Source organism: Hylobates moloch, unplaced genomic scaffold (genome assembly GCF_009828535.3).
Source record: "Hylobates moloch isolate HMO894 unplaced genomic scaffold, HMol_V3 SCAFFOLD_18, whole genome shotgun sequence".
NCBI lineage: Eukaryota > Metazoa > Chordata > Mammalia > Primates > Hylobatidae > Hylobates > Hylobates moloch.
The window spans coordinates 51,130,146-51,144,919 of NW_026652293.1; the positions used below are offsets into that span (position 1 = coordinate 51,130,146).

The 14,774-nt window shown below is 38.3% G+C and overlaps 1 protein-coding gene across 8 annotated transcripts in view; it reads right to left on the reverse strand.

Annotated features, from left to right (window-relative positions):
- Positions 1–1,850: 1,850 nt before the first annotated feature.
- The window catches only part of GPATCH2 (G-patch domain containing 2), a 189,005-nt gene continuing 176,081 nt past the window's right edge, over positions 1,851–14,774 (reverse strand). For all 8 annotated transcript variants that reach the window (XM_058430651.1, XM_032136507.2, XM_058430649.1 and 5 more), the window contains one exon: positions 1,851–3,099. In XM_058430651.1, coding sequence (XP_058286634.1) covers positions 2,879–3,099 — 221 coding nt within the window. In that variant the 3' untranslated portion in view covers positions 1,851–2,878. The remainder of the gene's footprint in view (positions 3,100–14,774) is intronic.

Here is a 14,774-nt window from a genome sequence, read left to right on the forward strand (position 1 = left end):
TATGCACTCTCTGAAATTTTTAGTACAACCAATTAATTTGCTATGAGGCTACAGATCCTGTAGAAGAGTGGCTTCACAAAAGAGCAGAAGAAATAAACTACCTTTTAGAGGAAATATAAATGATACATTCTAAATCTTGGGTTCTATGGACGTCATAACTGGCAAAAAATTAACTATATATAAAACACAAATTAGTGGGCTTCAGATGGTGAAAGACATTTGATTTATACTAAAAAATTCATATTTTAATTGTGCTTGTTTCTCCAATTAAGTTCAGGTACAACCAGAACATCAGGTCTGCACTGAGTTTTCTTAAAGACTGAGGGAATGTCAGTAGAAGTATGGGGGAAGCTTGGGATGTTATCACTTCTTTGCTTTGAGTGCTGATTCTGTAAAATTAAACACTTCAACAGAACAAGAAGTATTTTAAGTCCTCTGTGAATCACATAGAGGGCTCTAGGGGTCAAGATGAAGAACTGTCTTCTATTAGCTGAAAATACAAAGAAGAATTTTTTTTAGGTGTTAGAGAAGCTAAGTCAACATCCTACAGAAGTTGCTTCAGAAGATTTGTACCTGTCCAGAACAGCAATAAAGAGCACTCATAAGGACTGCAATATTTAATGAAGAAGTTCCTATACACTAGTCTGGTATATATACTGCTCTTCTTCACTATGAGTGTTTTTACCTCCATCAGAACATAATAAGGTGAAAAAGAACAGCCAAGTCCTCAGGAGTGTGGAACCACGCTCACAATGACCTCATTGTTTGCTCTCAGTGGCTTCAAACTTGGCTTTTTGAGATTCTAGGATTTTAGCAGATCTCCAGGCAATCAAATTAAGAAAAAGCTCAAACACCAAATTTTGAATAGACCCTAGAGCACAATACACTATCACAAAGAAGTTTTAAAACTTGTAGATAATCTTCCCCCGGCTACATAGACAGAATGAGCATTTAGAAAATATCAGTTAAAAAAATGGCAAATTTCTAAGTAAAAAACTTGTAGAAAGTAATGATACCATGGGGTTACTTTATCCAACAAGAATGCTTCAAAAGAACATCTCTTCTGGTCGTCCATAGTCCCCTAACCAACCCGTCCTCTAGGTAACAATATCCCTGGGAAAGAAGATAATTCTCAAGAAATGTATATTTGGCAAACCATAAAGGCTTTCAAATAGCAGGTTGGCCTTCCCCTCCCTAGCTGGCAGGATTTTTTTTAGGGGACCACCTGAGAAAGGTCTGTTACATGCATAAACCTCCCTTAACACCTTTTAAAACCTCTTCTGGGGGCTAGGTGCTGTGGTTCATGCCTATAATCCCAGCTCTTTGGGAGGCCAAGGTGGGCGGATCACTTGAGGTCAGGAGTTCGAGACCAGCCTAGCTAACATGGTGAAACTCCGTCTATACTAAAAATACAAAAATTATCCGGGTGTGGTGGTGGATGCCTGTAATCCCAGCTACTTGGGAGGCTGAGGCAGAACAATCGCTTGAACCCAGGAGAGGGAGGCTGCAGTGAGCCGGGAGTGCGCCACTGCACTCCAGTCTGGGTGACAGAGGCAGACTCTGTCAAAAAAAATAAAAAATAAAAAAGAAACAAACTCTTTTGGAAAGTGACAAGATTTTAAAAACCCATTGAAAGGTGATTCACATGTGTTATCTCAGTCTTTACTCAACCAGTAAAGGCCATTATAAATAGACTGATAATAATCATCATCATAAGTTGTTAATAATGAGGATAATAAATAAAGATCTTCTAAATTAAAAGCAATTTAGAATCTCTGATACTATGAAGCAAACGACTCAGGAACAGCTCAATACTAGGCACGTAATACAAACGACCTCTTTTGCTAGGTTTTAAAGTAACATCTTGGGTCCTAGAAAGGGCAAATCAGTACCATTTACTTCTTTTGTTCACCTTCTAAATGGGTTGGGCCATTGCCAGAAATCTGAGTTCTGGGAGAGCCATTTAACTCTTCATATAAATTGATTCAATATTGTAATAAATTACTCCAATGATTAAAATTTTAAATCCGTTTACTACACTTGAGTTGATCTTAAAAATAATATCAATCTTTGGGAAAACAGAGGTAGAAGTATATCTGGATTAATAGAATTTACAGTTCAGTCATGGTGAATTTAAAAAATACATTTTTCTTTCAATAATTATTTTATGTTCTAAATGAGGTAAAATTTATAAAATCTGCATTAAAGTAAGGTAGAGGGCACTCTGGTGATAACAATGATGAGGTTTATTTTTGTCAAAACATCCAAGGGAAACATTAATTGTTGTTTGTCAACTGTGAACTTCACACTACATTGTCTAAGGATAGAAAATTAATGGGTATCACTCTGTCAGAAAATCCTCACAAAGAAGCCAAATTCAAGGGATATGAAATTGACAAGCCTTTCAAACAAAGATGTGTTCGGACTTCGCTGATGCGATGGTAGGTCTTTTGGGTTACAATAGATAGGGATGATATAATACACAATCTTTTCCTGTCTATCCCATTTTAGAAACTGGTGGGTGTGCTCACATTTGTCTGGGCATTGCAGCACTGCACACATACAAGAATTAAGCAAAGCATCAGAAAGTATTGACACATGAGATTAAAATAAATAAGAGAAACGAGCTGCTCTTTATACCTAGAAATAGCTGGAAATTACTGAAAAAAATCAAAGGGCAGAGGTTTTCATTTTAGCACCATGAATTGTGATGAAATCCCATTTCTCTCACTATGGCAGGACTGTATGCAGTTAGGAAGCTAGAGTGATGTGTTTGAGGCAATGTAGATTTTTGCTTCAAAAACAGAAGTCATGTTATCATTTTAGAACAACGGGACATAGGGAATAAAGTCTGTAAAACATTTCTTCTTTGCTTTTCTTAGGCGGATTTTCCTGCATTGGGGGTAGTAGTTGCGGAAGTACTTTTCGGTAGAGGAAATCCAAGTCCTAATCCCTTTGGCCTCTGCATGGCTTGAATTGGCTCAGAGATCCCCTTGCCATCTCGTCCAAGGCCTGACCCAGGCGTCCAGCCCATATTCTGAAGCATTCGGTTTCCAATATTATTTTCTAGGATTGGCTGGGCATTTTCACCTACAAATCCTGAAATGATAAAACAACAGCACACATTAATTAGTATGAACACAGGTGAAGATATTAGGCTATGAAGACCTAAGTTTTGTTTTGTTTTGTTTTTCAACCAGGTACTAGAGGGGGTTGCGTATTCATCTTTGGATACTTTTTGTAGTTGAGAGAACAATGGAAGAAAGATCTTGTTTAGAATTTCAAATCTAGCACTTCACAGCAGGGTGAGCTATTCAGCCTCTCTGGGCTTTTGTTTTCTCATCTGTGAAACAGCCATAATAAAACCTACATTGCCTATCTCACAGAAATTTGTAGGACAGATGAGATCACGTATGTAAAGAAACTTCTCAGTAAACCATAAAATCCTCTACGAATGGATTTATTTTCATTACCATGATAGCCTTATGGATTATTCAGAAAATCACCAACCTATATTGTAACATCTTACATTTGCCCATGACCTTGACATTCAACAGAACCAAAACTAAAACCAAACCAAACAAAAAGCACAACTGGTGGCATCTTGAATTCCTAGGAATTTACATTCTTATAATCCTCCTCTTTGCTATTTCTTATTCAGTCTGTAACATATGCATCCTTTAGTTCCTTTCCTCCTTTTCCTTCCATGGCCATGTTTAAATGACTCTATAAATTAGTAGAAAGAAAATAGAGGAAAATAATATTAAAGAGATATATATATATTATAAAATTTAAACAATATATTATATAAATTTGCAGGGACATAGACCACAATTCCCTCCATAGGCCTCCAGGGATAGATATATTTCTTCCTTCCCTTCCCTCCCTCTGTCCCTCCCTCCCTTCATTTATTATTTGAAAAAGGACATTGGCTAGTGCTTCACATGAAATTTAGATATAGATGTTGTTTACTGTATTTTCTTAGCAGGTAATTGAGAAATGCATCTATTTTAAGCATTTTCTCTTTGACGACATTTTCAAAAATAGACTTCTAATTTAATTTTTTTTTTGTAGTTACTGTATATTTGGTTCTAGGGAAAAAACTCAGAAGTACTAGATATCTGAAGTCCAAGGATGGAGAAATTAACAAACACCATAAAAGTCAAAAAATACAAGAACTTGAGCTCTTTCCTTCAACTGCAAGCTTGGGCTTGTCCTTGGCCTTGGTTGGTCTGTCCCAGGTGTGGTACAGGTTGGCTCTTTCCTTGATTGGTTCATTTCTGTTCCTTCTCTAGCAGCAGGTATTAGATTATGGTGTATGAAAAGGGAATATAGCAAATCTGGAGCTAACCAGATACAAGCAATCAGAAGTCTTAATTATCAGAGCATTTCTCATGGTTATTCCCCTTTTAGAAGAAAGTGATTAACAAACAAACTAATATTCGAGTCTGTAAGAAAAAAAAAAAAGAGAGATGAAAGTCTATCTTAAAAGAACCTTTGTCTTAGTGAGAACATCTTCGGCCCAGCCCAATCTCTTACACCAGGGCTCAAATCTACAGGGATACAGAGTTTGACACCATTCCCTCCATAGGCCTCCTATACTACACTTTCCAAATATCTGTAGAATGCCTGTGGTACAGCAGCTGAGTCCTGGCTCTAGCACATTTCTGTTCTGAAATGTGGACCATGTGTTCCTAGACAGAGGTTGAAATGGGCAGCTGTTGACATAACCACTCACTTCTCTCAAAGTTTCATGAGTCTCTTTAGCACCAACCTACACCTCACCCTACCCCTACCCCTTTCCCATCATCAGTTTTCTTCTTCCCTGACTCAGGATGATTACAGCACTTTCTCCCCAACTACAAAAAAAAAGTTGGAACTCTCTGTCCTACTGTTTCTCTGAGACTATGTTCAGAATGGTGGTACCAGCAGAAAAGGATTCTTGGATCTCAAACATCAATAAGAATAACAAAAATATTAACGATGAGACTCCAGAGTACAGTAGTGTTCTCTTTCTTATCCTGAGTTGTGGTTACCCAAATGGCCAGTTTATTATTGTTCTTTAAACTGTTCATATACTTTTTTTTTTTTTTGGCAGAGTCTCACTCTGTTGCCCAGGCCAGAGTGCAGTGGTGAAATCTTGGCTTACTGCAACCTCCACCTCCCGGGTTCAAGTGATTCTTATGCCTCAGCCTCCCGAGTACCTGGGATTACAGGTGTGTGCCTTCACCCAACTAATTTTAGTATTTTTTAGTAGAGATGGGATTTCACCATGTTGGCCAGGCTGTTCTTGAACTCCTCACCTCAAGTGATCCACCCGCCTTAGCCTCCCAAAGTTCTGGGATTACAGGCATGAGCTACCGCACCCAAACTGTACATATACATTTTTAAGTGTATTCTTTGAACTATGTATTTCACAGTAAAAAATAAGATAATAGTAAAAGAAATGTCAGCATTGAACCAACAGTGTATCTTATCTGGTAATTTGTATCTCACATTGTGGGGAACAGCAAGTGAGTCACGCTCTGTGATTCTTACTTGTAGAACAAGGAAAGCGACAAAGTGCTACACATGAGTTTTAATACCTACACCCCTCTTATTTACCATGGAGTAATCATCAACTGATTTTCAAAGCCGTTTATTAAACATTTTGGTATTCTCAATCTTCAGTGCATTTCAAGACCAAGAAGAGACCACATCATTGCCATTTGCTAAATTCCTTACAGGGAGTAAGAACTAGTCAATGACTAATTGGCTTTGGATTTCTCAAATGGATTGACAGCTCATGGAAACAAGTATCTTAACACCTAACAGAAAGAACCTTCAACTACTTGCCTTTTGAGTGGCAACATCTAATGTCAAAGAAAAATTCTTGACTAACATTATTGACCACTTGAGAAGGGCAAAATGCATATACAGAGATTATAAATATATGTGTGAGTATGTGTTGTGTGTGACAGTGAAAAATGGACCTCTTAGTCACACATACACACGCACGCACTCACAACATAAAAATCTTTTGTCAAAAATGTTTAATATAACAAAAAAGCATTTAATTTTTAATTTTGAAGTCATGATTATGGTGGTAACCTCCAAGGTATGTAGTTTTTTCTGGACAGCTGCTAATCAGGTATGCCAGGTTAAACAGTGCCTTAGCATGTTGTCTCATATCCCTGATTTTTCAGTGATTGCCATGAATTAATTTACTTCTACCCTAAGCTAAAGTCAGACTAGAGGTCTAATGCTGCTCTGGGCTATACATCTGTTTACTCATATTTTTGATAGGATAGCTTGCAAAAGTTCGGAATTAAAATTTGTTTAATATTTAAGAAAACAATAAGGCCAATTTAAAATATTTCTAAAAAATTGCTAAATTATGGTGAATTTTCAGTCCTAAAGTGAACAGCAAATGATAATTGATTCACTATTATAATTGAAAAATGTTGGTATTTCAAGCAGGGTAGCCCAGGGGTGACCACCATACTCTCATGCTTTTGTTTTTATATAGATGGAAAAGAACTCATTCTCATTTTTTTAAATGATGGTTTCATTTCTCTTCTTTATAAAAATAAAACAATATAACATAAAAGAAAGCATTATCTTGTACTCAGAAGAAAAATAAACATTTTATTCTTCAAATGCTAAATCTTTCCTCATAGAAACACAACCTAAAAAACAAAAGTAACAGATACTTCATTATTCATGGAAAATGATTCTAGAGTGAAATCTACTGTTGGCTTCTCACCCTTCTTTTATGAGATTAAGACTTGGGAGTGGAACAACTCAGCCTCAGTGCAGTATACACTACAACCATAATTTCCCTTTCCTTGGCTCCTGGCAGTGTTAAAATCCTTTAAGACCTTTCCTAGAAGGCTCTCCTGCTCGGGCAGCTTTAGCAATACATTGCGTGCTAACCTTTCTGCCTGCTTCCGCTCCCAGCCTCCTGTCTGCTGGATCTCTTATATCCATTACAGCTGAGTCGGTCCTTTCCCCTCAAATCTTCCAAAGAGTACCGTGGAGGGTAATTCACTTGCATAATTGGCTCAAGAGATGAAAATCTTGTATCGGCCTCTCTTAGCCACTAATCTATCCAGCTGACTGCAAGCCTAATTGGCAGCTTGTTTAGTAATTTGGCTCCTAAAGTGTTGTATTGATGTTGGATAAACAGCCAATGGAAGGGGAGGTGACACATGCTGCTTCCCATAGAACAGCTAGTGCACTCCGCCTCTGTCCCTACCCTGTATTCACAAGGCATTTATTAGTTTGTGATCACTCTTTCTTCCCATACTCTTTTTGCCATCACTTGACTAGCCAGCTGAGGGCCTGGGCTATTCTCATTATTATTAGCAACATTGTAACAATGATAAGTTATGATACTGCCCTCTGTTCTCAGTAACTAATTTAGGGACATGGATTTTTGATTATTATTATTATTAACTCAAGGAACAGCATTAAGCACAGTTTAAGATGAGAGAAAGTGGTAGGTGTCACTACTCTTCGTCTGTTTTAATTATTTCATTTATTAATATAGAAATGCTTCACTAATTCAGACTAGTCTATAATTTTATCTGCAATATTGCAGACATACTTCATGATACTTTTTTTAATTAAAATCAGTTTAAATAGGTAAGTGCATAAATATATGACGCACTGACTTATTTAAGTAACAGAAATTTAATGTAAAACTAGTTTTTTTTCCTTAAGTAATAAAAACTTTGTAAAGAATAAAAGACATGATCTGTTATTGACATGTTGAGAGGAGGAAGTGTTCTTATTAACATGTTTTTAGTTAAACCGAAATATATTTCTTATGGAATGCTTATGTATCAAACAGTATGCATTTTCAAAAAAAAAAAAAAATCTTACAAATAGAAAACTGTTTTGGCCCTGAAGTCAGACAGGAATGTTCTGCTACAATATAATCAGAACCACTTTTGGTCTTCCTACTAGAAAGCATGCCTACACAAGGCATGTGGTATATTTGTTAGGTATCTGACATTTATTATTTCTACCCTTCATTCAAAAATGAAACTTTAATGGTCCTCAGAGAGTTGAAGTAACCTTGACCACACAGTGAGTAAGCTAGGATTCAAACTTTGGTTAAGCTTACTCCAAAAGCCTACACACATTTCTTTACCTGATTCCCTATAAGAATTTTTAGCAGAGATGTTGTACAAACCACTAAAAAAATTCATTGAGTAATATATGAATTGCAATATTAGGTTCTCTCAATTTGTATGTGAACAATATATCGCAATTTGTATATGGACAATATATCACAAATATATCAGACACATTTGGATAACGTGAATACAATGATGTCTGCAGCCCTTATAAATTATAAATGCTTCCGTATCCATAATTTCTTTTGATCTTAACCTGAAAGGGGAGTATTATTGGCCCCATTTTGTAGATGTAACTGATGTTTGGAGAGATAATTCAGCTGCCCGAAGTCAATTAGCTAAAGAGTACCCCAGTTAGAACTTGAACTTAGGACATTTGATCCCAAATGTTACCCTTTCAGCCGACTGAACACTGAACTTGCAATATTAAATCATCAATATTTTCTGATGCAAGGGGAGTTGCTGGCAAGATGGCCGAACAGGAATAGCTCCAGTCTGCAGCTCCCAGCGAGATCAGTGCAGAAGGTGGGTGATTTCTGCATTTCCAACTGAGGTACCCGGTTCATCTCACTGGGACTGGATAGACAGTGGGTGCAGCCCACAGAGGGCGAGCAGAAGCAGGGTAGGGCGGTGCCTCACCCAGGAAGTGCAAGTGGTGAGGGAACTCCCTCCTCTAGCCAAGGGAAGCCTGGAGGGACTGTGCCTTGAGGAACAGTGCGCTCCAGCCCAGATACTAGGCTGTTTCCACGATCTTCACAACCCGCAGACCATGAGATCCCCCTCCGGGTGCCTACACCACCAGGGCCCTGGGTTTCAAGCACAAAACTGGGCGACCGTTTGAGCAGACACCAAGCTAGCTGCAGGAGTTTTTTTCATACCCCAGTGGCACCTGGAACGACAGCGAGACACAACCATTAACTCCGCTGGAAAGGGGGCTGAAGCCAGGGAGCCAAGTGGTCCAGCTCAGCACATCCCACCCCCATGAAGCCCAAGAAGCTAAGATCCACAGGCTTGAAATTCTCGCTGCCAGCACAGTAGTCTGAAGTTGACCTGGGATGCTTTGAGTTTGGTGGGGGAAGGGGTGTCCGCCATCACTGAGGCTTGAGTAGGCAGTTTTCCCCTCACAGTGTAAACAAAGCTGCTGGGAGTTCGAACTGGGTGGAACTCACCACAGCTCAGTAAAGCTGCTGTAGCCAGACTGCCTCTCTAGATTCCTCCCCTCTGGGCAGGGCATCTCTCAAAGAAATGCAGCAGCCCCAGTAAGGGGCTTATAGATAAAACCCCCATCTCCCTGGGACAGAGCCCCTGCGGGAAGGGGTGGCTGTGGGCACAGCTTCAGCAGACTTAAACATTCCTGCCTGCTGGCTATGAAGAGAGTAGCAGATCTCCCAGCACAGTGCTCGAGCTCTGCTAACAGAAAGAATGCCTCCTCAAGTGGGTCCCTGACCCTCGTGCTTCCTGACTGGGAGAAAACTCCCAGCAGGGGTCGACAGACACCTCATACAGGAGAGCTTCAGCTGGCATCTGGCGGGTGCCCCTCTGGGATGAAGCTTCCAGAGGAAGGAACAGGCAGCAATCTTTGCTGTTCTGCAGCCTCTGCTAGTGACACCCAGGCAAACAGCGTCTGGAGTGGACCTCCAGTGAACTCCAGGAGACCTGCAGCAGAGGGGCCTGACTGTTAGAAGAAAAACTAACAAACAGAAAGGAATAGCATCAACATCAACAAAAATGACATCCGCACAGAAATCCCATCTGAAGGTCACCAACATCAAAGACCAATGGTAGATAAATCCATGAAGATGAAGAAAAAACAGCATAAAAAGGCAGAAAATTCCAAAAACCAGAATGCCTCTTCTCCTCCAAAGGATCACAACTCCTTGCCAGCAAGGGAACAAAACTAGACAGAGAATGAGTTTGAGGAATTGACAGAAGTAGGCTTCAGAAGGTGGGTAATAAACTCCTCCAAGCTAAAGGAGCATGTTCTAATGCAGTGCAAGAAAGCTAACCACCTTGAAAAAAGGTAACTAGAATAACCAGTTTAAGGAAGAACATAAATAACCTGATGAAAGTGAAAAAGAACAGCATGAGAACTTCCTGAAGCATGCACAAGTATCAATAGCTAAATTGATCAAGCAGAAGAAAATATATCAGAGATTGAAGATCATCTAAATGAAATAAAGCATGAAAACAAGATTAGAGAAAAAAGAATGAAAAGGAATAAACAAAGCCTCCAAGAAATATGGGCCTATGTGAAAAGACCAAACCTACGTTTGATAGGTGTATCTGAAAGTGATGGGGAGAATGGAACCAAGTTGGAAAATACTCTTCAGGATATTATCCAGGAGAACTTCCTCAGCCTAGTAAGACAGGCCAACACCTGTCTTCTCGCTGCCAGATTCATAAAGCAAGTTCTTAGAGACCTACAAAGAGACTTAGACTTCCACACAATAATAGTGGGAGACTTTAACACTCCGCTGCCAATATTAGACAGAGCAATGAGACAGAAAATTAACAAAGATATACAGGATTTGAACTCAGCTCTGGTCCAAGCAGACCTAATAGACATCTACAGAACTCTCCACTGCAAATCAATAGAATATACATTCTTCTCAGCACCAAATCTCACTTATTCTAAAATTGACCACATAATTGGAAGTACAACACTCCTCAGCAAATGCAAAAGAACGGAAATCATAACAAACAGTCTCTCAGACCACAGTGCAATCAAATTAGAACTCAGGATTAAGAAACTCACTCAAAACCACTCAACTCCACGGAAACTGAACAACCTGCTCCTGAATGACTACTGGGAAAATAATGAAATTAAAGCAGAAATAAATAAGTTATTGGAAACCAATGAGAACAAAGACACAACGTGCCAGAATCTCTGGGACACTGCTAGAGCAGTGTTTACAGGGAAATTTATAGCACTAAATGCCCAAAGGAGAAAGTGGGAAAGATCTAAAATCGACACCCTAACATCACAATTGAAAGAACTAGAGAAGCAAGGGCAAACAAATTCAAAAGATAGCAGAAGACAAGAAATAATTAAGATTACAGCAGAACTGAAGGAGAGAGAGATACAAAAAACCCTTCAAAAAAAATCAGTGAATCCGGGAGCTGGTTGTTTGAAAAGATTAACAAAATAGACCGCTAGTCAGACTAAGAAGAAAAAAGAATCAAATAGACACAATAAAATGATAAAGGGGATATCACCACTGATCCCACAGATATACAAAATACCATCAGAGAATAGTATAAACACCTCTACGCAAATCAACTAGAAAATCTAGAAGAAATGGATAAATTCCTGGACACATACACCCTCCCAAGACTAAAGCAGGAAGAAGTCGAATCCCTGAATAGACCAATAACAAGTTCTGACATTGAGGCAGCAATTAATAGCCTACCAACCAAAATAAGCCCAGGACCAGATGGATTCACAGTCAAATTCTACCAGAGGTACAAAGAGGAGCTGCTACCATTCCTTCTGAAACTATTCCAAACAATAGAAAAAGAGGGACTCCTCCCAGACTCATTTTATGAGGCCAGGATCATCCTGATACCAAAACTTGGCAGAGACACAACAACAACAAAAAATTTCAGGCTAACATCCCTGATGAACATCAATGTGAAAATCCTCAATAAAATACTGGCAAACCAAATCCAGCAGCACATCAAAAAGTTTATCTAACATGATCAAGTCGGCTTCATCCCTGGGATGCAAGACTGGTTCAACATTCTCAAATCAATAAACGTAATGCATCACATAAACAGAACCAATGACAAAAACCACGTGATTATTTCAACAGACACAGAAAAGCCTTTGATAAAATTCAACACCCCTACATGCTAAAAACTCTCAATAAACTAGGTATTGATGAAATATATCTTAAAATAATCAGAGCTATTTATGACAAACCCACAGCCAATATCATACTGAATGGGCAAAAGCTGGAAGCATTCCCTTTGAAAACCGGCACAAGACAAGGATGCCCTCTCCCACCACTCCTATTCAACATAGTAGTGGAAGTTCTGGCCAGGGAAATCAGTCAAGAGAAAGAAATAAGGGTATTCAAATAGGAAGAGAGGAAGTCAAATTGTCTCTGTTTGCAGATGACATGATTGCATATTTAGAAAACCCCATTGTCTCAGCCCAAAATCTCCTTAAGCTGATAAGCAACTTCAGCAAAGTCTCAGGATACAAAATCATGTACAAAAATCACAAGCATTCCTATACACCAATAACAAACAAACAGAGAGCCAGATCATGAGTGAACTCCCATTCAAAATTGCTACAAAGAGAATAAAATACTTAGGAATACAACTTACAAGGGATGTGAAGGACCTCTTCAAGGAGAACTGCAAACCACTGCTCAAGGAAATAAGAGAGGACAGAAACAAATGGAAAAACATTCCATGGTCATGGATAGGAAGAATCAATATTGTGAAAATGGCCACACTGCCCAAAGTAATTTATAGATTCAATGCTATCCCCATCAAGCTAACATTGACTTTTTTCACAGAATTGGAAAAAACTACTTTAAAGTTCATATGAAACCAAAAAAAGCCCACATATCCAAGACAATCCTAAGCAAAAAGAACAAAGCTGGAGGCATCACACTACCTGACTTCAAACTAGACTGCAAGGCCAAAACATGTAACCTGTAACCAAAACAGCATGGTACCGGTACTAACACAGATATATAGACCAATGGAACAGAACAGAGGCCTCAGAAATAATGCTACACATCTACAACCATCTGATCTTTGACAAACCTGAGAAAAACAAGCAATGGGGAAAGGATTCCCTATTTAATAAATGGTGTTGGGAAAACTGGCTAGCCATATGCAGAAAACTGAAACTGGATCCCTTCCTTACATCTTATACAAAAATTAACTCAAGATGGATTAAGAGTTAAACATAACACCTAAAACCATAAAAACCTTAGAAGAAAACCTAGGAAATACCATTCAGGACATAGGCATGGGCAAAGACTTCATGACTAAAACACCAAAAGCAATGGCAACAAAAGCCAAAATTGACAAATGGGATCTAATTAAACTAAAGAGCTTCTGCACAGCAAAAGAAACTATCATCAGAGTGAACAGGCAACCTATGGGAGAAAATTTTTGCAATCTATCCATCTGAACAAAGGGCTAATATCCAGAATCTACAAAGAACTTAAACAAATTTACAAGAAAAAGTCAAACAACCCCATCAAAAAGTGGACGAAGGATATGAACAGACACTTCTCAAAAGAAGACATTTACGTGGCCAACAAATATGAAAAAAAGTTCATCATCACTGGTCATTAGAGAAATGCAAATCAAAATCACAATGAGACACCATCCCATGCCAGTTAGAATATTGATCATTAAAAAGTCAAGAAACAAGAGATGCTGGAGATGATGTGGAGAAATAGGAATGCTTTTACATTGTTGGTGGGAGTGCAAATTAGTTCAACCATTGTGCAAGACAGTTTGGCGATTCTTCAAGGATCTAGAACCAGAAATACCATTTGACCCAGCAATCTCATTACTGGGTATATATCCAAAGAAATATAAATCATTCTACTATAAAGACACATGCACATGTATGTTTATTACAGCACTGTTCACAATAGCAAAGACTTGGAACCAACCCAAATGCCCATCAATGATAGACTGGATAAAGAAAATGTGGCACATGTGCACCATGGAATACTATGCAGCCATAAAAAAGGATGAGTTCATGTCCTTTGCAGGGACTTGAATGGAGTTGGAAACCATCATTCTCAGCAAACTAACACAGGAAAAGAAAACCAAGCACCATACGTTCTCACTCATAAGTGGGAGTTGAACAATGAGAACGCATGGACACAGGGAGGGGATCATCACATACTGGGGCCTCTTGTGGGGTGGAGGGCTAGGGAAGGGATAGCATTAGGAGAAATACCTAAGGTAGATGACAGGTTGGTGGGTGCAGCACACCACCATGGTATATGTATACCTATGTAACAAGCCTGCATATTCTGCACATGTATGCCAGAACTTAAAGTATAATAAAAGAAAAACAAAAACAAAAAACATTTTCTATTACATCATTTCTTTTGCCATATTTCCCCAACTGATTAAGGTTTTATTCTATTCACAGATTTCTAACTCCTGGTAAAAGTATAAATGTAAATAAGCATAGCAAATCTGACTAAAGAGAGTATTCTAACTCCTGAAATACCTCAAGATTCATTTTGTTTGTTATAAATCCAGCTACTCTAGCTTTCTTTGGCTAATATTTAAATTAAACCTTATATTTAGTTGTATTTATGGTAAAAAGCATATAATGAGTTTTCTTCTTTTATCCATTATAATCCCTAAATTTAACCAATGTAGTTTCTCCATTTACATTTACCATGATTACTAATATACCTAGATTTATTTTTACTATATGATTTAATGCTCTTAACTTTGCTTTTTCTGTGAATTTTCATTTCCTCCTTTCTGGAATTTATTGCTTGCTTATACTATCTTGAAGACTATATACAATATTTCTATACTTTTAAGTGGTGACCTTTAAAAGTCAACATGCATATCTTGCTTATTCCCTCACATTTTACATATTATTGTCCAGAGTTTTAGTTCCATCTTACTTTTACACATCCAAATTAATCA